General features: G+C 41.5%; 1 protein-coding gene across 1 annotated transcript in view; it reads left to right on the top strand.

Annotated features, from left to right (window-relative positions):
* Positions 1–18,149, top strand: part of BRF1 (BRF1 RNA polymerase III transcription initiation factor subunit) — a 172,935-nt gene that overhangs the window by 83,497 nt on the left and 71,289 nt on the right. The window contains exons 6-11 of the mRNA XM_030949982.1: positions 3,484–3,633; positions 5,178–5,271; positions 14,936–15,062; positions 16,028–16,067; positions 16,157–16,249; positions 16,935–17,213. Of these exons, the coding sequence (XP_030805842.1) occupies positions 3,484–3,633; positions 5,178–5,271; positions 14,936–15,062; positions 16,028–16,067; positions 16,157–16,249; positions 16,935–17,213 (783 nt within the window). The remainder of the gene's footprint in view (positions 1–3,483; positions 3,634–5,177; positions 5,272–14,935; positions 15,063–16,027; positions 16,068–16,156; positions 16,250–16,934; positions 17,214–18,149) is intronic.

The following is an 18,149-nucleotide window of genomic DNA, read 5'->3' as shown; positions in this document are numbered from 1 at the left end:
CGCCATCGGTCCCCCGCACCGCCCGGTGTCCCCGCTCCGGCCGCAGCGGGACAGGCGCGGAGGGACGCGGGGCAGCGCGGGGGGACCGCGGCGGGGCGGAGGGGCGGCCCCGAGCGCGCAGCGCCGTTCCGGGGCGGCCCGGGCGGGGGCGCCGCCGCTCCGCGCTGCGCTGGGCGGGGGAGCCGCGCTGCCCCGCGGGGCGGCCCACCGGGGCGCGGGGGGCACGGCCGCGGCAGGGTCCGCCAGACGGGGGACGCTGCTGGGGTTCCTCCCCTCTCCCCGCAGCCCTGCGCCCTCCCTGTGCCCGCCGTCCCCGCCCAGGCCGTCCCGCCCAGCCTCCGGGATCATTCGGCGAGGACTGTCCCCGTCTCTGTGCCCGTTCCCTGGGGGCGACCTGCAGCGCGATCGGCGCTCGCTTCGCTGCGGCCCTCCCACTTTCGGCGGGGAGCACTCTTCGGAACACAACTCGAAATTGTTCTTACATCCCTCTTAGTGACTGTGTGGCATCAAAGTTCTTCCAAAAGTCCAAGTTCCAAGTCAGAATTGGGATCAGGAGAGAAGGGAAAGTCTTCAGCAAAACACATGCTCCTTGCTTAACACATGAAATAATGGTTTTCTTGTGATCTGCTTCATGGCCCCCAACATTCCCTTTGAGGAAAACCAACACGGTTTTGCCCGACTGTAACTTGCTCGCGTGTGTGGAGTTGCAGCCCCAGAGGTCACCCAAAGTCAAAGGGGACCCTCGTGCGGGCAGGTGCACCCGTGCTGGTTTGGTGCACCTGGAACGAAGCAATGTGTTTGGGGTTTGCAGCTTCTAACAGTTCTTATTTATTTATTTCCAAATGTTTACATCCATGCAGGACCTGTGTATGCTAACCTGGGTTTAGCTTCTGATTTATATATTCACTGTCCTACTTTATTTGGTTACTTTAAAGCTTGCTATTTAAAACCCACCCACGTATTCATTTTCTGACTGTTTGGTGGCTTCAGAATTCAAATTAACGATGTGCAATGTTTTGTCAAATGACCTGTGGGCATGAATGCCAGCACAAATGTCTGAATAGCTACAATGCAAATGTGTAAATGCTCCCGAAATTCAGCTCTGAAACTCAGCTCCAGAGACAGAGCTGCGAGTTGCTGCTCACAATCTGGTGAGGTATGTGGTGAAAAGAATGGAAGTAATTCTGGTCCAATTGGTAGTATTATTAAACTGGCCAAAGTTGGGTTCTGTAAAGTTTGACTCCATATAAATCATGGATTGATTGAGGAATGATAGCTGAAAAGGGGGTTTTCCTAAAGGTGAGCCTATTTGTTTGTATTGTGTATTACCATTATTAATTCAGTCCAGTTTCTAGAGGGTACCCCTACCAATGGTAAGTGTAATTGTTGTACCTTTTCAAAGTGAGCTACTGAAGGTTACTTGATTTGTGCAAAAACCAATAATAGGGTTACGAAGAAAATTCCCAGGGGAGGGAGGTCTTGGGCTGTATGTCCTTTCCAAAGATTCCAGGTAGATTTTACCAAAATACCCCAAGTGGCAAGGTTTAAGTATCTTCTGGTAATAGTATGTTAGCTAACAGGGTGGCCAGAAGCATTTCCAACTGTTTCAGCAACTTCAGGATTATTATTAAATATTTTTGGAACAAATAATTCCAAGATACGGGATTGTGGAAGCAATAGACTCAGATAGGGGAACTCATTTTACAGGAAAGATCCTTCAAGGGGTGATGACTGCTTTAGGAATACAATGGATCCTCCATATCCCCTGGCACCCCCAGAGCTTGGGCTGGGTTGAAACAATGAATGGAGAAATAAAGGAACACCTTTTGAAGCTGGTGATAGATACTAAGATGCCATGGGTACAGCTCTTGCCCCTGGCTTTGGCAAGTATAAGGGCCAGACCCAGAGGAGATAGTCAGTTATCTCCCTTTGAATTCATGTTGGAATTCCTTACCCTTGTCATTCTCAACCTAGTGTGGGGATGGAAATAAGTGATGTATATTTAAAGCAATATGTGGCCAGGATACTGTCTGCTCTGTTCTGGCAGCTGCTGAAGCTGGGCACTCTCTGGATAAGAAGAGATGGGAAAGCAAACCAGGCATTGCTACATGTTCCTGTAGTGCCAAGAGCGAAGTTTAAATGTATGTTGAACCCCAGGCTATGGTTTCTGGAAGGTTGGGTTTTTTGTTGTTGAATTTGGAATATGTCATTTCTCTAGAGTAGAACTTCATAAAGTCATACTTGGAAGTGCAGAACACTTGTCTTAGAATCATGGGGATTGGTAAAGTTCTCCTAAACCTTTGATTTTTCAAGTCATGTTTGGGTCATGTTTGCAGCCTGGAATTTCTTCAGTTTTGAGGGAATTTGAGGTTGAAGTTCTTGCTTTATAAGTGCTTTCATTTAAATGCTTCTGCAGGGCTGACAGGCATTATCACCTATGGTGTGATCTTGGTAATTATGGATAGCAACAGGGCATCATTGTTAGGGCTTGGTGCTAAATGAAACTGCTTTGATTAGTTGTAAATCCCTAAGATTTTTACAGTATTTTGAGCTGAATTTTCATCTTTATCGGTTTAAGTGCCCACGTAGGGGATCAGCAGAGGAAATTGAGTTGGGACTAATAGTTAACAATTTACCGTACATCATGGATTTTCGGTCAAGTGATAAAAGGCTGGCAGGAAATGAGAAATTGATATCTCAACTAAGAGTAAACATGTGTTAAGTGTAGCTTTTACAAGATTGTTTGATAAATTATAAATTGGTTTAGGCAGAGCACAATCTGTACTGACATATTTTGGTTAGTTTGAAGCTGTTAACACCAACGCTTGAAATAAGTTTATACATCTGGAGGCAGATCTGTGGCCGATGTAAATTGTCATAGTGCTAATGATGTTAATTGGGTTCCAGCACTTTATGCTGATGGAAGTCTGCCTTAGTGTCTGTAATAAAGTGTTTTGTATTCTTGGAATGTGAGTCTGAGAAGCAGCTGGAATTATCTTGGAAGGTAACTAGATTTTTGTTGGGGAGGATTTTAAGCAAATGAATTTTTTCAAGCTTAGTTGGTAGTTAGGTTTGAGATGAAGCGTGGAAGTTACCTTGTTACTTTTTGAGAGATGTTGGAAGTTTTGGGCCTAAATCGTGTCCTCATTCTTCAAAAGCTTTTGTAAATGCTTCACTTTGGGCGTGATTTCCATGATAACAGTAATACTGCTCACATGTCACAGTCAGCGTGTGCAGCCTTGGATGCTGAAAAGCATGTGGGAATGTTTATGCAGTGCTTTAAAGATCTCCTGTCTAGAGAGCAAGAAATTGTTTTGTTTTAGGTAATCTAAAAAAGCTTCTAAAGCTTAGTGGTAGAGGATCTGCCCAGCAGCACCGTCTGTGTTTGCTGAGGTGAAGCCAGACAAGCCCAGCAGCCTTGCTGCGCTGCATTTCCTAAATCCATGTGAGGGTTTGGCATAACTGTGTTACTTTCTGTTGCAGATCCGTGTTTGTACATTCCCCGTTTTGCACACATGCTGGAGTTCGGGGATAAGAACCACGAGGTGTCCATGACGGCTCTGAGGCTGCTGCAGAGGATGAAGAGGGACTGGATGCACACGGGGCGCCGGCCCTCGGGGCTCTGCGGGGCGGGTACGTCCGAGCCTGGCCGTGTCCCTTCCCCGTTCTCACTGCTGATATCCACCTCCGAGGGGTTTTGTTCCGTCAGGCATCTACAGATTATATAGGTCTTCATGGAAATAGTTTCTGAAACTAGAACTTCATTTTTGCCCTTTTTCCTGCAGTACTTGCTCAGACCCTTTGTAGCGTACAGTTGGAATTTTTTTTTTTAAGCTCCTTTCTGGTGCTTTTCTTGCCCCCACTCTGCAGGCTCTAGCTGCTAAAAGGTTTTTTTGTCAGCTAAAATGACACCATTAGTAAAAGCACTTTGATTTGTGTCTTTACACAGAGTCTTATGCAAGAAGTGCCCTCTTTGACCTGTTTTGTGGAACTATTTTTTTCTCTTTCTTCATCTTTTTCCAAGATCCATCGCTGTCATGATGCTTGCATAAAACCTATGGGTTTGGGAGGGCCAGGTTAAAAGACAGTAGCCAGTGGGGTCAGAATAATGAAGAGTGTAGGTAGTCACAGAGTTCATGTATGTGCATTATTTTATTTGAAAAATCTTACATGTTTATGCATGAATGAGAAGTAATGCTCAAACCTTTGAGAACCTAGGACTATGCAATTTTTTGACATTTCTAGCCCCTTTTTGTTAATAGTATTTGATTGTTGCACATTGCTAAAAATTTGAATATAGGCTATGGGAGAGCAGTCTGCTCTTTGATGTGCTACATGGGGTGTATCCACACGAGCAAGTAATTTAATTCTACAGACATGGATCAATAGATGAAGCAGGTGGTGCTGAGCCCCCTCCATCCATCCATGCAATATGCAGCTCACGTGTTGGACTGTGGACTGGGTTTAGTTTGGTTCCCTGGCTTAAAATTAAGTCTGTGCCACACATAGCTCAAATGACCAATTGTTAGTTCAGCCCTGATGCTCCTGTTAGGAGCACTTTAAACACATACCAGAAGTGAAGCTCTGGTTTAGTTTCCTCTATAAAAAAGCACTTTTTTATTCTTAAAACTGCTCTGTGCAGTGAGCAACTGTATGATGAGTGGGGGTGGTCTTCAAAACAGAGCTGGTGCTCTGAATCAAGATACCATGTAAATGCAACTGGTTATCTGGCATTTAGAGGGTCTTGCAGGAGAGCACTTGGGCACCAGCAAGACAGGGATAGTAGTGGCAGCAATGAGGAGACCAGCTTAGGCACATTCAGTGTTTCTCTGGAGATCTCTTTATTCAGGACAGAATTCAATGAGTCCTGCTAAAAAGATGGTAGCTGAAAATAAGTGATCATTGAAATATTCTTGTGCTGTAGATAATCATAGTTTCCCAAATGTTAAAGTGCAGAAATTTTCAGGGTGCAACTTGCACTCAGCTTAATGGGTAGAAAGCAAAGTTTGTGAAGTCAGGTCCATCACCAGTATTCCGGGACACAGCTGAGCATAGGCATTTACAGCTCCTTAGCTGAAGGCAGGGACAAAGAGAGGCTATAGTTAGTTACCTGTTTCCTGCTTTTCTCCAGGAAATTTCCCTATGTTTGATATTAACTTTCCCTGCTTGTTCTCTAGCTCTGCTAGTGGCAGCAAGAATGCATGATTTCCGACGGACTGTTAAAGAGGTCATCAGGGTGGTGAAGGTTTGTGAGTCCACATTAAGGAAAAGGTCAGTGCAGTTTTACTGCTTTTATCTTTGGTTTACAGTACTGAACAGTGATATAGTCTAAAATAAATGGATATTGGAGAAAACCAGGTTATTTTTGTAAGTGCCATGAATCAAAGAAGTGTATGTTTTAGCTCATTTTAAAGTACTAACACCTTGCCTCTTATGTAAGGCCTCAAATGCTGAGCAGAGATGGTAAGGAGTGCTCTGCCTATTTAACAGGTGAAGACTTGAAGGCAAAATAATGCTGTGTCAGTAATATTAACAGTATTGTCATGTCCTCAGAAAAAATAATTTATTGATTCTCAAAACTGACAGTCTACTGTGAGGTTTTTTTTTTTCATTAATCCAGAAGCCAAGTGATGAGAAGTCTTGTCTTTAAGCAGTTACTGAACAGAACTTTTCAAAATATTTTGCTGAAGTGTTCAGTTTTGGTAGTGTTGCACTGCTAATAAATAGAAGACAGCACAGTGAATCTAATTATAAGTTCAGTGAAGGATCCCCTGAAAAATGGGAATTTTCCAAGTACCTTTTGTGTGTTTATTTTTTTAAATATCAGGTAGTATTTTCCATGTTTAATGATGCAAGCAGATAGCCAGTTTCTGTCATTTTACTTTTGAAAAGTTGTAACATACTCTTTCCCCATAGGTTGAGTTAAAAATGACCTAACAGAAATGCCATGATTTCTGTTGCCCACAGCTGGAAATTCTTCTATCACCAATATATTCTGATATATGTTCTCCCAAGGTTTGTCTTTAGAAAGCTTCCTTAGTGTCTCTCTTCACCTTGCTGGGATCAGCTTAAGCATATCCAACTGAGCATAATACTTGTTAAAAATATTCACTTATTAATTGTGGAAAATGTTTTTCTCCCAGATCTTCATTGGTGGAACAGGAAGAGTGCTATTTTCCAGCTATGCATGGGTGGTATAGAGATAAATTTAAAGTGTTTTAAATGCTTCCAGGTCCTACAACTATAAGGATGGAGCAGTACCAATGCCACCTTTTTTTCTCTGGCCAAAAGGTCATGTGTTTCAGTTGTGCATTTTGTATGATTAATGAGTTATGCACCACAGTCTACTCCAAGATGCTTTGGTTAAATAGCTCAAGAGTTTGTACTTACTAAGAAAATAAGCATAATAAATTAGAGTTGGAAGGGAAATTAATTTGAGCAATTGTTTCAAGCGAGAAAAATCTTACTTCAAAATTCATGCTTTGAAATGTTTACTCAAGTCACACACATCAACTAAAATGACAGCCTTATTTACTTTGACAGGGTAAACGTGACAGCTGAATTATTTTCAGGCAGCTATAATTACAACTATTTATCACGAATCTATAAATTTGATTGATGTTTTTCAAATAAGAGCACGTTATATAGTATTTAACGAAGGCAAATAAAAAAAATACCTTTGAATAACTCTTTCTGCACTGTAGTTTTTTTCCTCTTCTTTCAAGAATTCCTTTCAAAATGCCATCAAATAGAATTTGTCTAAATGAATAAGAACTTATTTCACATTCTTAAAAATTCCTTTGCTTCTCAGTTTGATGTGCAGTTTTATTTCCTTTAAATTATAGTTACTCTGGTTGGTAAAGAGTAGCTGCTGTGTTTTATGAAGGTGTTGGATGCTGTGCTCACTGCTGATGGCTTTGCCCTGACAGCTCCAGAAGTGAAACCCAACATGAGTCCAGATAATGCTGACACTTCCAGCCTGCAGGTTCTGCTGTGTGGTTGGATTCAGCTCCCAGCTGCCTTCCTGAGGAAGCACAGACCATTGGAAGCTGGGTTTGCTTTGGTGCCCGTGGCAGAAATCTGCAAGGGAAGGTCCCACATGGTGTGTGTCTGCCTGGGAGGGACAGGAATGTGTGGATGAGGATGCAGGCATGATGCTCTTTAAGAAAACCTGATTGGGAATTCCTGGGAATGTGTGGAGAAGGCCCTCAGCTAGAGGTGGCACCTCTTCCCTGAGAAGGGCCCTGTTTCTGGTCCTGGCAGTGCAGCTGGTGGGTCTGGGTTCATTCACCCTGTTGTGCATCAGCTGGAGAGCACCAAGCCTGCCTGCCTGGAGGCTGTGTTCTCTTTCTCTGCTCTGAGATGGAGGAGTAGCTCTGGAGGAGGTTCACAAAAATGTGAGGTATCTCCAGGTCATAAAAATCCACGACCTGGTCATGAGGAGAATCTATTTTGGAAGGAAAAAGTGACAAAGCATGGCCCATGTGTGCTGTCACTCATCCTCCAACCAAGAGTTCTTAATTTGGGTATCAGTTTGGTTAAAAAGCAGTTCCTGTTTATTTTTAATGTGAGTGGGTTTTTGGTACTATTGGTAGAGAAAACTTTGAAGTCACTTTGTAGGGCCTTCTGGCTTTATGTTTTGAAGCACACAATTAAAATGTAAAGCTTGTTGCTGTTGTTGAAAGCGAACTTATTAAATATTAATAAATGCACTGATAATTCTATCTCATTTCCAGTCTAATTGAAATTATATTAACTTATATATCACTTCATATATTCAAAGTACTGTACAAATATTAGCTAATTAGTCAAATTGTTATTTTCTATGTAATCATCCGTGGAGGTAGCAGAAATTAACTTTTAATAAACCCAGTCCTTTTATTTAGTGGAGTCCTCACATTTGTGCCTGTGTTCAGTGCACCTGTCTTTGCCTCTGTATTTTTAACCTTTAAATACTTTGCCCCTTCATCTTTTTATTCACCTCTTGCATGCCTTCTCTGTGTTCTACATTTTGTGTTACCTTCAGTAAGAGTAATTTTTGTGATACTTGTGCATTGTGCGTTATCTAATACTGTGCAGTCCTTATGCCTGTTTGAAGATCTTAGGCACTTCTTCCATAGAATGAAAAAAAAAAATCAGCTTATCTTTCTTAACATTTGCATTTTGCTGCTTTGACTTGCTCACTTTATCTTTAAATTGAACTGCTTTTTGCATAAAAAATACTTCTTCTCAGTTCCATAAAGTACTATCTACTAAAAAACTCGTGATGAACTTCAGAAGCAGTAAAGCTTCATTTAGAAGAAATTGGAATGAAAAGCCGCAATGGGTTTAAATCGCTTGGTTTTGAGGTGAATGTTTTTTTCTCACAACCTCATGGTGTTTTGGGAAGGAAGACAAGACTTGATAGAAAGAAGCTTCACTTACCAGTTGTAGATGCTGCAGAGACTTTTATAAATGGGGTCCTTTGCTTATATCCTGGGGACCCTGTTAGAGCTCTTTCAATGACTGAGGTGATGATTTTCTGGAAGAGTTAATGATAGAGATAAATGTCCTGAATGTACTGCCTGCAGCTTTTCTTTTTCTTTTCTTTCTTTTTTTTTTTTAATTTCTGTAATATGTGGCTGGCATAAACCTTGTGTCTGTCTCAAGCTGGACAGATGGATGCCTGAGAGAGCAGGCAAAGCGAGGAGCGTAAATGAGTCAGGATGAGAAGGGAAGGTAGCAGGGACATGGGCAGCTGTGAGGTGGTTATTATTCAAAACACCAAAGCCCTATCAAGGCCAGGACTGAAGGGGAAGGTGAGTAGGAGTCCAGCCATGCTAAAATTCTGTGGAGGGTATCCAGTGAGTCAGGGAGAGCTGGCCACCTGAGGGGTTTGAGCATGGAGGGGCTGAGGATGCTCAGAATGTCAGACTCATGTAAGGGCTCTTGCTTGAAGTGTGATGTGGAGAGAAGCATTTAGAACACCAGGAAGTTTATTTCATGTAAAGGACCTGGTGGTGGTGTCTGCTCTGATCTCAGCTCAGCAACTGAGCTGCTCTTTTGCTGGCTGCCATAAGCTAAATTGAGAAATATCTCATGTCTCTAGTTCAGTCAGTTCAAGTGGCTTACAGATGATTTCAGAAACCTTTCTAGTATGGTGAGTAAAATACAACTTGATCCATGTGGGCTGATACTGCATACCTTTGTAAGTTGGATGGACTGGTTTAATTAAAAAAAAGGTTTTATTTCTGAGGAATCCAATTTCACAGGCAATGTTCCCTTTTATAAATCCAGCTTCTATGCAGTTAGCAAGTTAATACATTAATTAGATTCCTAATATATTTTAGTATATCATAGTTAATGATATAATTTCAAAATTATTTGGTGACTCTTACTTTTGAAACAATCAGTAACTTGTTTGCACTAACTCAGGCTTAGATCTTGTAAATAGTTTTCCTATGTTTGGCTTTCCTCATCTGAGTGGCTTTTGAGAAATTAAACAGCTCTATTTTTCTTTTCCAGGAGATCATAGAGTGCTTTTGACAGACCACAGTAAAGGAACCAAGCTAATGAAGCAGAATTTTAAGGAATGCTAACACATTTTGTTTCATTAGCATGGTGTGAGCATTTGAATCAGAGGGGAAAAAAGAACAAAAATTTTCAGGTGGTTTAGACTGACAGAGTTCTGGGATGGCCAGGGATGTGCTGGTGGGATTATCCAGGGGCTGATAGTGGGTCACAAGTGTTAATGCAAGTTAACTCTGTGTAAGCATTTGTAGAATGAGGGCTTTAAAATTTATGCTAATGAATTTGTGACAGTTTTAAATCTCTGTGTTGGTGTGAGCTAGTAACAGGAACTAATTCTAAAGGGTGCTTTATTTAGTACAATCTTTAGAGGTACCTGTTCTTAATACTTAGAGAAGCATCAGATAGTTGCCAGAAAATGAGCTCCATAAATTATCAGTCACCTATTAATTGGAAGTAAATGACTGTGTCTGTGCTCTTAGTCCATTGCAAAAAGAGGTGATGTATATTAATGTTGGAAGTTGTGTAAAGGGAGAATATTTCTCTTTTTAACAGTTGCATTTGCCTGGGAATAGACAGAATAATTTAGCACAGCTCAGGTGATAAGTTGTAAAACCACAGCAACTGGATCACCTCTGATTTTTTCCTTACCTTTAGTAATGAGATACTAATTCATACAGGCTTAAAACTACCTTTTTATGTCACTGCAAATACAACTAAAATTATGTATATGTACAGTGTTTACATATCAGGAGATTTCTATTTATTTACTTATTGGTGGCTGCTGGAAAACTTTTTGTTATGTCATGTAGGAAGCATTTAATAACTATTTCAGATATATATTCTATATTAAGTGTCACTTTTAGGGTATGTGTTTACATACTGCCATAAATAGTTCATGTGTAAACATTGTATGGCTTGGAAAAAAATGAGGAGAGAAGGATGATGCAACAGACTGTTAGATTTGTAGTATAGAAATAGTGATGGTTGGAACACCAGTGTGAATTCTGAGCTTCTCTGCTGTGACTGCACAGGTTTGGAGTGGCAGGAGGCACTGAGAAGGATTAAATTGAAACAGTGGGTGTGTTCTGCAATATTCTGGTTCTTCACTAAGACACAAAGTGTATCCCTTATTTTTTCAGAGTCTGGAATTGTCTGAGGGGTCAAATCAGCTGATCTATTGCTAGAATGTTTGTAGTTGATAAAACAGTTAAGATTATATAGATATCATGTAAGCTATTACTTATGGTTTTAATTATATTGTTAATTTGGGAAAACTCTGGGGAGTTTAGTTGCTAGCACCAGTTTATCTTGCAATAAAGATTTTTTTCATTTATTTCTGCTAACAGTGTGGCATATTCAGTTTCTTATTTTTCTAATCCATTGATAAAATACTTTAAGTACTTTAAAAAGACCTCTCACAACAGGTAACTTACTTAAAGGCTGATGGCTCAGGCTAAACCCCACATTCCCTCTTTAACAAAACAGCTCTCTCTGCTGCTGTAATTTGTTTGCCCTTCTGTATGGAGATAGTTCTGCTCATGCTGCCTGCTTTCTAGAGCTGGATGCTGATTGTGTATAGGCAGAAGGACACCGTGGCTGTTCCTGAATAGTCTCTGCTTAGAAGTCCCTCTTGGGCTTTGAACTTGGGCTCCTGAAGGATTTGTGAGTTGGAGTCCAGAAGTCCTTGTTCTTTTGTGTTCTTTGTCACACCCCACTGCTGCAGAATTAAACACTAAACCTGAGCCCTTAGCTGCACACACAAATCTTGTTTTTTCTATCACTGCAGACTGGATTCAGGAGTCTCCACTGGAGGGTACCCCTGGAACAAAACAAAGTAAAAAGGACATGGCATGTAACTTCAAAATGATTGACCCATTTTCCCTTATTGGGAGTTAAATTAAGTGTGAATAGAATCAGTTTACTGGTTTGTGCACAAAAGTGCTTTATCAGAGCAGAGGTGTGGTTTTGTCTATAAATGGATGAAACGACAACTGTGGAAATTTTTCTTTGTAAAAAAGGGTTGGGGTTAGAGGCAGATGACACCAGGCTCTGGAAAAACTTTTCTCCCAAAGGAATTTTCTTGAAAGAGTTTGCTGTGAGAAACTGTAAGAAGACAGTTTATACTGGAAGTTGCATCTTAGCCTGAGCTTTAGTGGTTGCCTCTGCTTTGACTATAAATAGAAAATCCTTGTCTGCCAAATTTCAATTTTTAAAGCCTTTTTGAATTTGTGCCAAGGAAATAATATTTTAATTTGTATATCTGTTTATTTTCCCTCTGTCTGTGCATAACTTAAAGTGGCAGCTCTTATTAGATTTTTTTAGGTTAACAAAAGTGAAAAATGAACTTGCATAGTATTTTTATGTGGGACTTAAAAAATAGCCTGTAGCTATTTTTTTTTCATGAAGCCACTCCCTTGCCCCTGAAATTATTGTGTTTATAATTAAGGTTGTGTCAGTTTTTCTTAACTGCCAAACTAATGTTGCTTTGTTTCATGTGGTGCAGACTGCTGCAGCATCAGTTTGTTGCCTTGGTGGCATGTGTCCAAACAGTGGATAAAATTAAAGAATGTTTAAAAATATGTAGACAGGATATCAGCCAATGTAAAATGTTGAGACAGGCGAGTGGTTGGCAAACACAGGTATTTATTTATATCAAGTTAAAGGAGAAAATGTTGAGTGTGCAGCTCGCTCTCCCATGGAGATGATGCTCAAGCTGGGATCCTGACCATCAGGGATGGTTCCTCATTTTGGGAGAAGGGTTAGAGCCTTGGGGGCAGGACTTGAGAGGACTGAAAAAATAACATTCTGCTCTAAATTTGCATCACCACCAGCTGTGCTTAAACTGTGATGTTGGCAGCCCTCCCCCTGGGGTGTTCAGCTCTGCCCTGCTTGGCTTGGATCAGGACTGAGGAAAGGAGGGAGGGCAGGGCTGTGGCACTGGTGCTGGTGGCCTGGTCAGATGGCTGAACCATGCTGTGCCGTGGGTTTGAGCTCCTTGGCAGTAACCATCATGTAGCTCTGCCCTGTCCTAGGGCAGCCGCACTGAAGGTGTTGGCAGCGACCCATCCTGCCTTGTGTGGAGCTGGGGCTTGGGCTGGAGCTCGTGCCAGCTCCGGCGCGCTGCCTCACCACAGGGCTGACGTCTGATGGGTGCAGGGTATGTGACATGAGTTAGGTGACACTGTGGGCAGGAGAGGGACAGACAGAGCCTGAGGTGTCTGCAGGGCTTAGGTGCTGACACCCAGCATGGTCATCTTCTCCCCAGCCTGGCTTCATGGGTTTTGCTCCTGGTGTTTTCCTGGCTGCTCAGCATGCGCAGAGGTGGTGCTGCTTTGGTGGGGCCCTGGCAGCTCATCTCAGACTCAGAGCAAGTGCTGGATGAATAAACTGTGTGTTTTTGCCAAAGTGCACCTTGGCTTTTAACACTGGGAGGAGAGCAGTATTTTTAATAAGGTGAGGCTGGTTGGGAGGAAGAGTCATGCTGAAGTGGGGCTGCCATGATTCATTCGTGGAGAGATGGATGGCTGTTCTTTAATGATTCTGACTGGGAAGATCCATGCTCCTCAAATGATATATGGGTTTGGCATTAAGTGAATCCTGAATTTAAATAATAATAATAATAATAATAATAAAAGTGCCCTAGCCAGGTTTTCCCTCTAACCTGATAGATGTGGCTCCCTCCTGGAAGGTGGGTAATGCATGCTGGAAGCCCGTTAGCGCCAAGAAAGATTTCTAGTCTTTTAATTAAAAGCTGGGTGCTGCTGCTGCCAAGAGCATCCTCCTCTCCTTTCCAATTTGATCTGAAAGAGAGGAGGAGGGAGCTGGTCCCTGGTACTCTGAGGGAAGGGTTTGGGCTGTCAGTCATTCTTAAGTACATGGCTAATTTGGGGCTTTGTGGAGATGCTTGAATTCCAAAAGCAAGTCTAGTTTTCAGAGGCTTTCTTCTCCTCAGCAGCCCTAACTCTGGCTGGCATAGCCATGCATGGGCTTAGTGTGCTGCTTGCTGCTGGAGTCACACAGAGGTGCTTGGCTCTCTCTGTGCATTTCATGACATGAGATGCTGCCTGTGGCCTCTGGCCCCTGCTGCAGGAGTGGGATGTCTCCAGGCACAGTGTCCTGCAGTTGCAGCCTGCCTGCACCCCTCCTTATGGGCTGTCTTGTCTTGCTCCTCACTTTATAAAGGAAGAAACACAGAGGCTGATGAGGATATAGTAGGAGAGTGTGGCCCTGTGTTCCTGGCTTTGACCCTGGTGTTGGCTAGAAACTGAATTTCTGTCCTAGAGAAAATTCCCTCTTTAGAGAGACTTTTATTGCAACCAGAGGTAGAGGAGAGAACTGAGGAGAAAACCACAACTGCTTTTAGGGGGAGAGAAATGCAGAAAGGTCCTGTGCTGAGAGCACTGAATCACCATATTTAGTTCCCTATCTTTGCAGATGGAAGCTGTTGTCAGCTCTGCTTCCTCTGAAAGATGGGAATATTCCAGTGAAGCAGCTGCAGACCCATCATTGCCATTTTCCCATGGAAAATGTTGATATTATTAAAAGGGCACTTTCTGTCAGAGAAGCGTTCTGCCAGACATTTCCTGACCTGGCTTTGTACTTAACCTTTTGTCTCATTTTCTCCATCTGTAAAATGGATGTGCTTATTCTCAGCCACCTGTATAAAATGCTGGTATTTGTGGATTAAGTTATGACCACGTGGTCTTATTTAATATTGAATTCCTGTGAAAGACTCATCTGCTTTCATGGCAATTCCCCATGGAGCCAGTATGATCTCTCACATAGGTAGGAACTTTAAAAAAGCAAACATTAAACAAATCCAAAGTTTATTATTGTCAAATTATGTTCGTCCATCTATTTAATCTGTGTGACGTGCAAATTATCAATTTATTTTACCACTGCTTCTGTGTGTCCTGGGAAGATTATTTCTTGTCCCTCTCCCAGCCTGCTGAAGAGATGTTACTTTAACGTTTGCTTTGTGTAAATTAATCATGATGACATATCAGCAAGATTTTTGAGAAACTCCTAAACCAGGATGACAGATATTTTATTTGGTGAATCCATTTTGTTGTTGCTGTTGATAACAAAAGCAACAAGACGGGGAAGAGTGAGCTGTGTGTCTTGTCTTAGTTTTGTCTACACTTAATTGACGGTAGGGGCTGCAGTATTTCTGTTCAGTCTTTGTTCATCAAAAAAAAAGTATGTTACATACTCTAATAAATCAAAAGCTAATTTGGGATATGAAAAGATACTTTCTTTGCAGCAGATGAAACAATTAGTAGCACTTCAGTTTTAATGTAGTCTGTGTTTGAGCTGGAGCTGCTAAGGGTGACATGTTTATTCCATAGCTTGGCAATTTGCAAATTTTGTTCCTTTCAAAGGAGTTCTTTTAGATGTTTTGGTCATGTGCTGTATGCTTTGGTAGGTTGACAGAGTTTCAAGATACACCAACCAGTCAGCTGACCATAGATGAGTTTATGAAGATCGACTTGGAGGAAGAATGTGATCCTCCTTCGTTTACAGCTGGTCAAAAAAAATTGAAGATACAGCAGGTAAATTCTGAATTGGATGCTCTCTGTGGTCCTTTCCTCTCTCCTCCCTCTGTGCATTCCCTTTGAATGTAGTTAATGCTAAATCCTAACTGACCAGCCCTTGGTAATATTTAGTACGTTTATTTTGAGGTTCTTGAGAGAGGGATGAGCATTAGTGCATATGGTGCCCATTACCTAAAGATATTTTTTGGTTTATTGGCAAAGGAATAGTTTCCCAATTAAAAATATCATGGGACTAGAAACCATGCACTGTTTTTAAGGTGATACCTGTGGTTAGGAGAATTGCCATTACAGAGAACTTTTTAAAATGGATATGAAAACAATAACCCATTTACTTTAATGAGACTGCTGGTGGGTTTGTGTGGTACTACACCCATTTCCACAGAGATTAGTTCTCATATGGCTTAATTTCTTTACAAATCATGAACTAAAGCTGGCAGCAGAGGAGATTTTACTGCTGCCCTAGTCAATTCTTATATTATTGGTTTGTTAGGGTTTTTGCTTGCTGTGACTGTGCTCTCATTTAAGGTCTGTAGGGGTGTTAGTGATGTTCTCAAGAACCAGCCAGGTGCTGTAGGTCAGAGCTTCACTCTGCCATCACCAGTGTGCTCTGTCTGGGTGTGGGCACTCCAGTCTCAGCCCTGTCCTTGCACTTCTCACATCTGCAGGCACAGTCACAGGGTCTGACTGCTGGAGAATGGGGCCTTTTATTTACAGCTTGCCAGACTGAGGTTCTTTTTGAAGTATAAAGATGAGGGAGATAACATTTTGAAATTGGTCAGTGTTTTGAGACCTGTCTGTCATGCCTGTCTGACACTACAAAGTAATTTCAGTGGTGATTCAAAACTGCTTATGCTTTTGAAATACCCTGCCATTCTCCGTCTCTATGTACAGCTCACAAACAGTTTAAAATTGTGCATTTTTTTTTAGTAATTTCATGTTTATTTTGTCTGTTGTCATTTCAGCTTGAAAAGGCATTATCAAAAAAGCTGGAGGATTTTGAAGGTATGAGTTGTGTTTAGTGTAACATATCACTAATTTCTTCAATATTGCATCGATGATCACTGAGTTTTATTTTTATTTCAACACCACAGGAGAAATATCGAGCTACCAAGATGAAATAGAGAGTGAATTAGAAAACAGCAGACCGAAAGCAAAAGGTGTATTTGCAAATTTCACTAAAGATGGTAAGTCTATAAACTCTTACGACTCCTTAAATAGTATTGAGCTCAGATCTGGCAGTCTGGAGTGAATGAATGTTATGGTGATAAATGTGATCATATATATGCTTGCATAGTACAAGATCTCTTACATTGGGGTTCTCTCTGCCAAATAGGTGGTTCATAAATCAGTCTTCAAAACCACCACATTGTTCATTGCAGGGATAGTTCATTAATGATTTCAGTTGTTTTTCTTTCCTGGTGCAGTAAAAGCTTGGCACTGGCACCTGAGAATGTTTCTTTTTATCACTGAAAGTGCAGTGGACCAGTATCTAGACCCTTCTGTCGCCAAATTCCCCAGTTGACTTCCCATATGGAAGGGCTTTGTGCTGGTTTAGCTGGCTATTTTTAATTTGTAATTATACCAGGAAATAGCTGACTTCTCTCACAAAGCCCTTTTACCTAATATGATAAGATGATGCTTCTATTTTAAATGGTGACTGTAGTCACAAAAATACGTTTTAATAGTCAAGGTAATGAATTTGAAGAGCATCTGGAAACTCCATGTATTCATACACTGAAGTAAAATATTGTGTCTTTCTTTTACAGATTTCCTCTAAAGATTTTTATTCTTTAAGTGAGTGCCTCTCTATTTATTTAGTTTCTGTAACAGATGGTATGCAATGATCTGTTGGGCTTCTTCCCCTTACAGATTCTATAGAAGATAATGCCTCTAGCATTTTTGGAGAGGAGGAGGCAGAAGATGAGGAACTAGAAGCAGCTGCTAATCACTTAAACAAGGACTTTTATGATGAACTTAATGAGAAGGATAGAGGTAAAAGAAATGAAGATGGGGACTGCAGAAATGGAAGTGAAACTCTTGTGAGACCCCCTGCACTGGAATCCTTGCTTGGCCCGCTGCCCACCGCTGCTAGTCTTGGCATAACAGAGTCCATCAAAGAGTGCATATCCACAAAGGACCAAGAGCCTGGTGAGTAGGAGTTCAGCTCAGAGCAGAAACTGGACACAGGCAGCCACCTGTGGGTTTGTTGTGTCATTTCCATGTATCCTGTTGGTCACTGTGGTAGCAATTCCGTGAATCACTGAGATGTCAGGGTACAGGAGCTGCAGGCTGGATGGGACCAGTGGTCTTGGTTGTTGATATGGTTGTAGACTTCTGCTCTTCTGGAAGCTGCAGGAAAATCTGGGGTGACTAATTATTTTCTGAAGCCTGAGAATGTGTATCTCTTGGTTAAGCTGATAGTTGATTTGCAGTCATATGGTAGCTGATGGGCATATTTCAAGCCATGCACTCTCAATTAGGAAATTGGAGGAAGCAGATTCCTGTAAATATGACTGGAAATTAAAACCCAAGTATGAGAATCTTAGATCAAGGCAGACTTTCTCAGGAGACATTTTACTGGAGTCAAACACGATGCAGTCTGTCTCTGAGAATCTCTGCAAATGGCAAACATTTTAAATGTTTGCAGGAGGAAATAACTGGTGTTATGCTTTTTTCTTTGATATGAACTTCAATGTGTATTGTGCTGGTTTTGCTCCATTTTTCTTAAAACCCACAGATCTATTTGCATCATACAGCTCTGTATAGCACAGTGGGAGCAGGACTGATCAACTAAAGAAGCCAGTTTTGCCAGAGCCAGTATTGCAAACAGTCAGTCATGCAGGCAGGTTTGTTTGCTTTTCTGTATGTGTGCTTGAACTTTAGGGAGATGGCTTTTTTTTTTAATTCCTTTTGCATCTTAATGACTCTGAAAACAACATATCTAAGGGGCATTTTATTCTTTATCACAGTTAATTTTTCCATCATAAGACACACCCATCTGAATCTGTTTTGTCAGCTTACTTGGAGGTCCATGCAGCAGAACATTTTGTTATCCAAACTGTTGTGATGCTGATTTCTGTTCAA

Source organism: Camarhynchus parvulus, chromosome 5, assembly GCF_901933205.1.
Source record: "Camarhynchus parvulus chromosome 5, STF_HiC, whole genome shotgun sequence".
Lineage (NCBI taxonomy): Eukaryota > Metazoa > Chordata > Aves > Passeriformes > Thraupidae > Camarhynchus > Camarhynchus parvulus.
The sequence above is the reverse complement of the archived record's forward strand: the minus strand, read 5'-3'. Positions and strand labels throughout refer to the sequence as shown.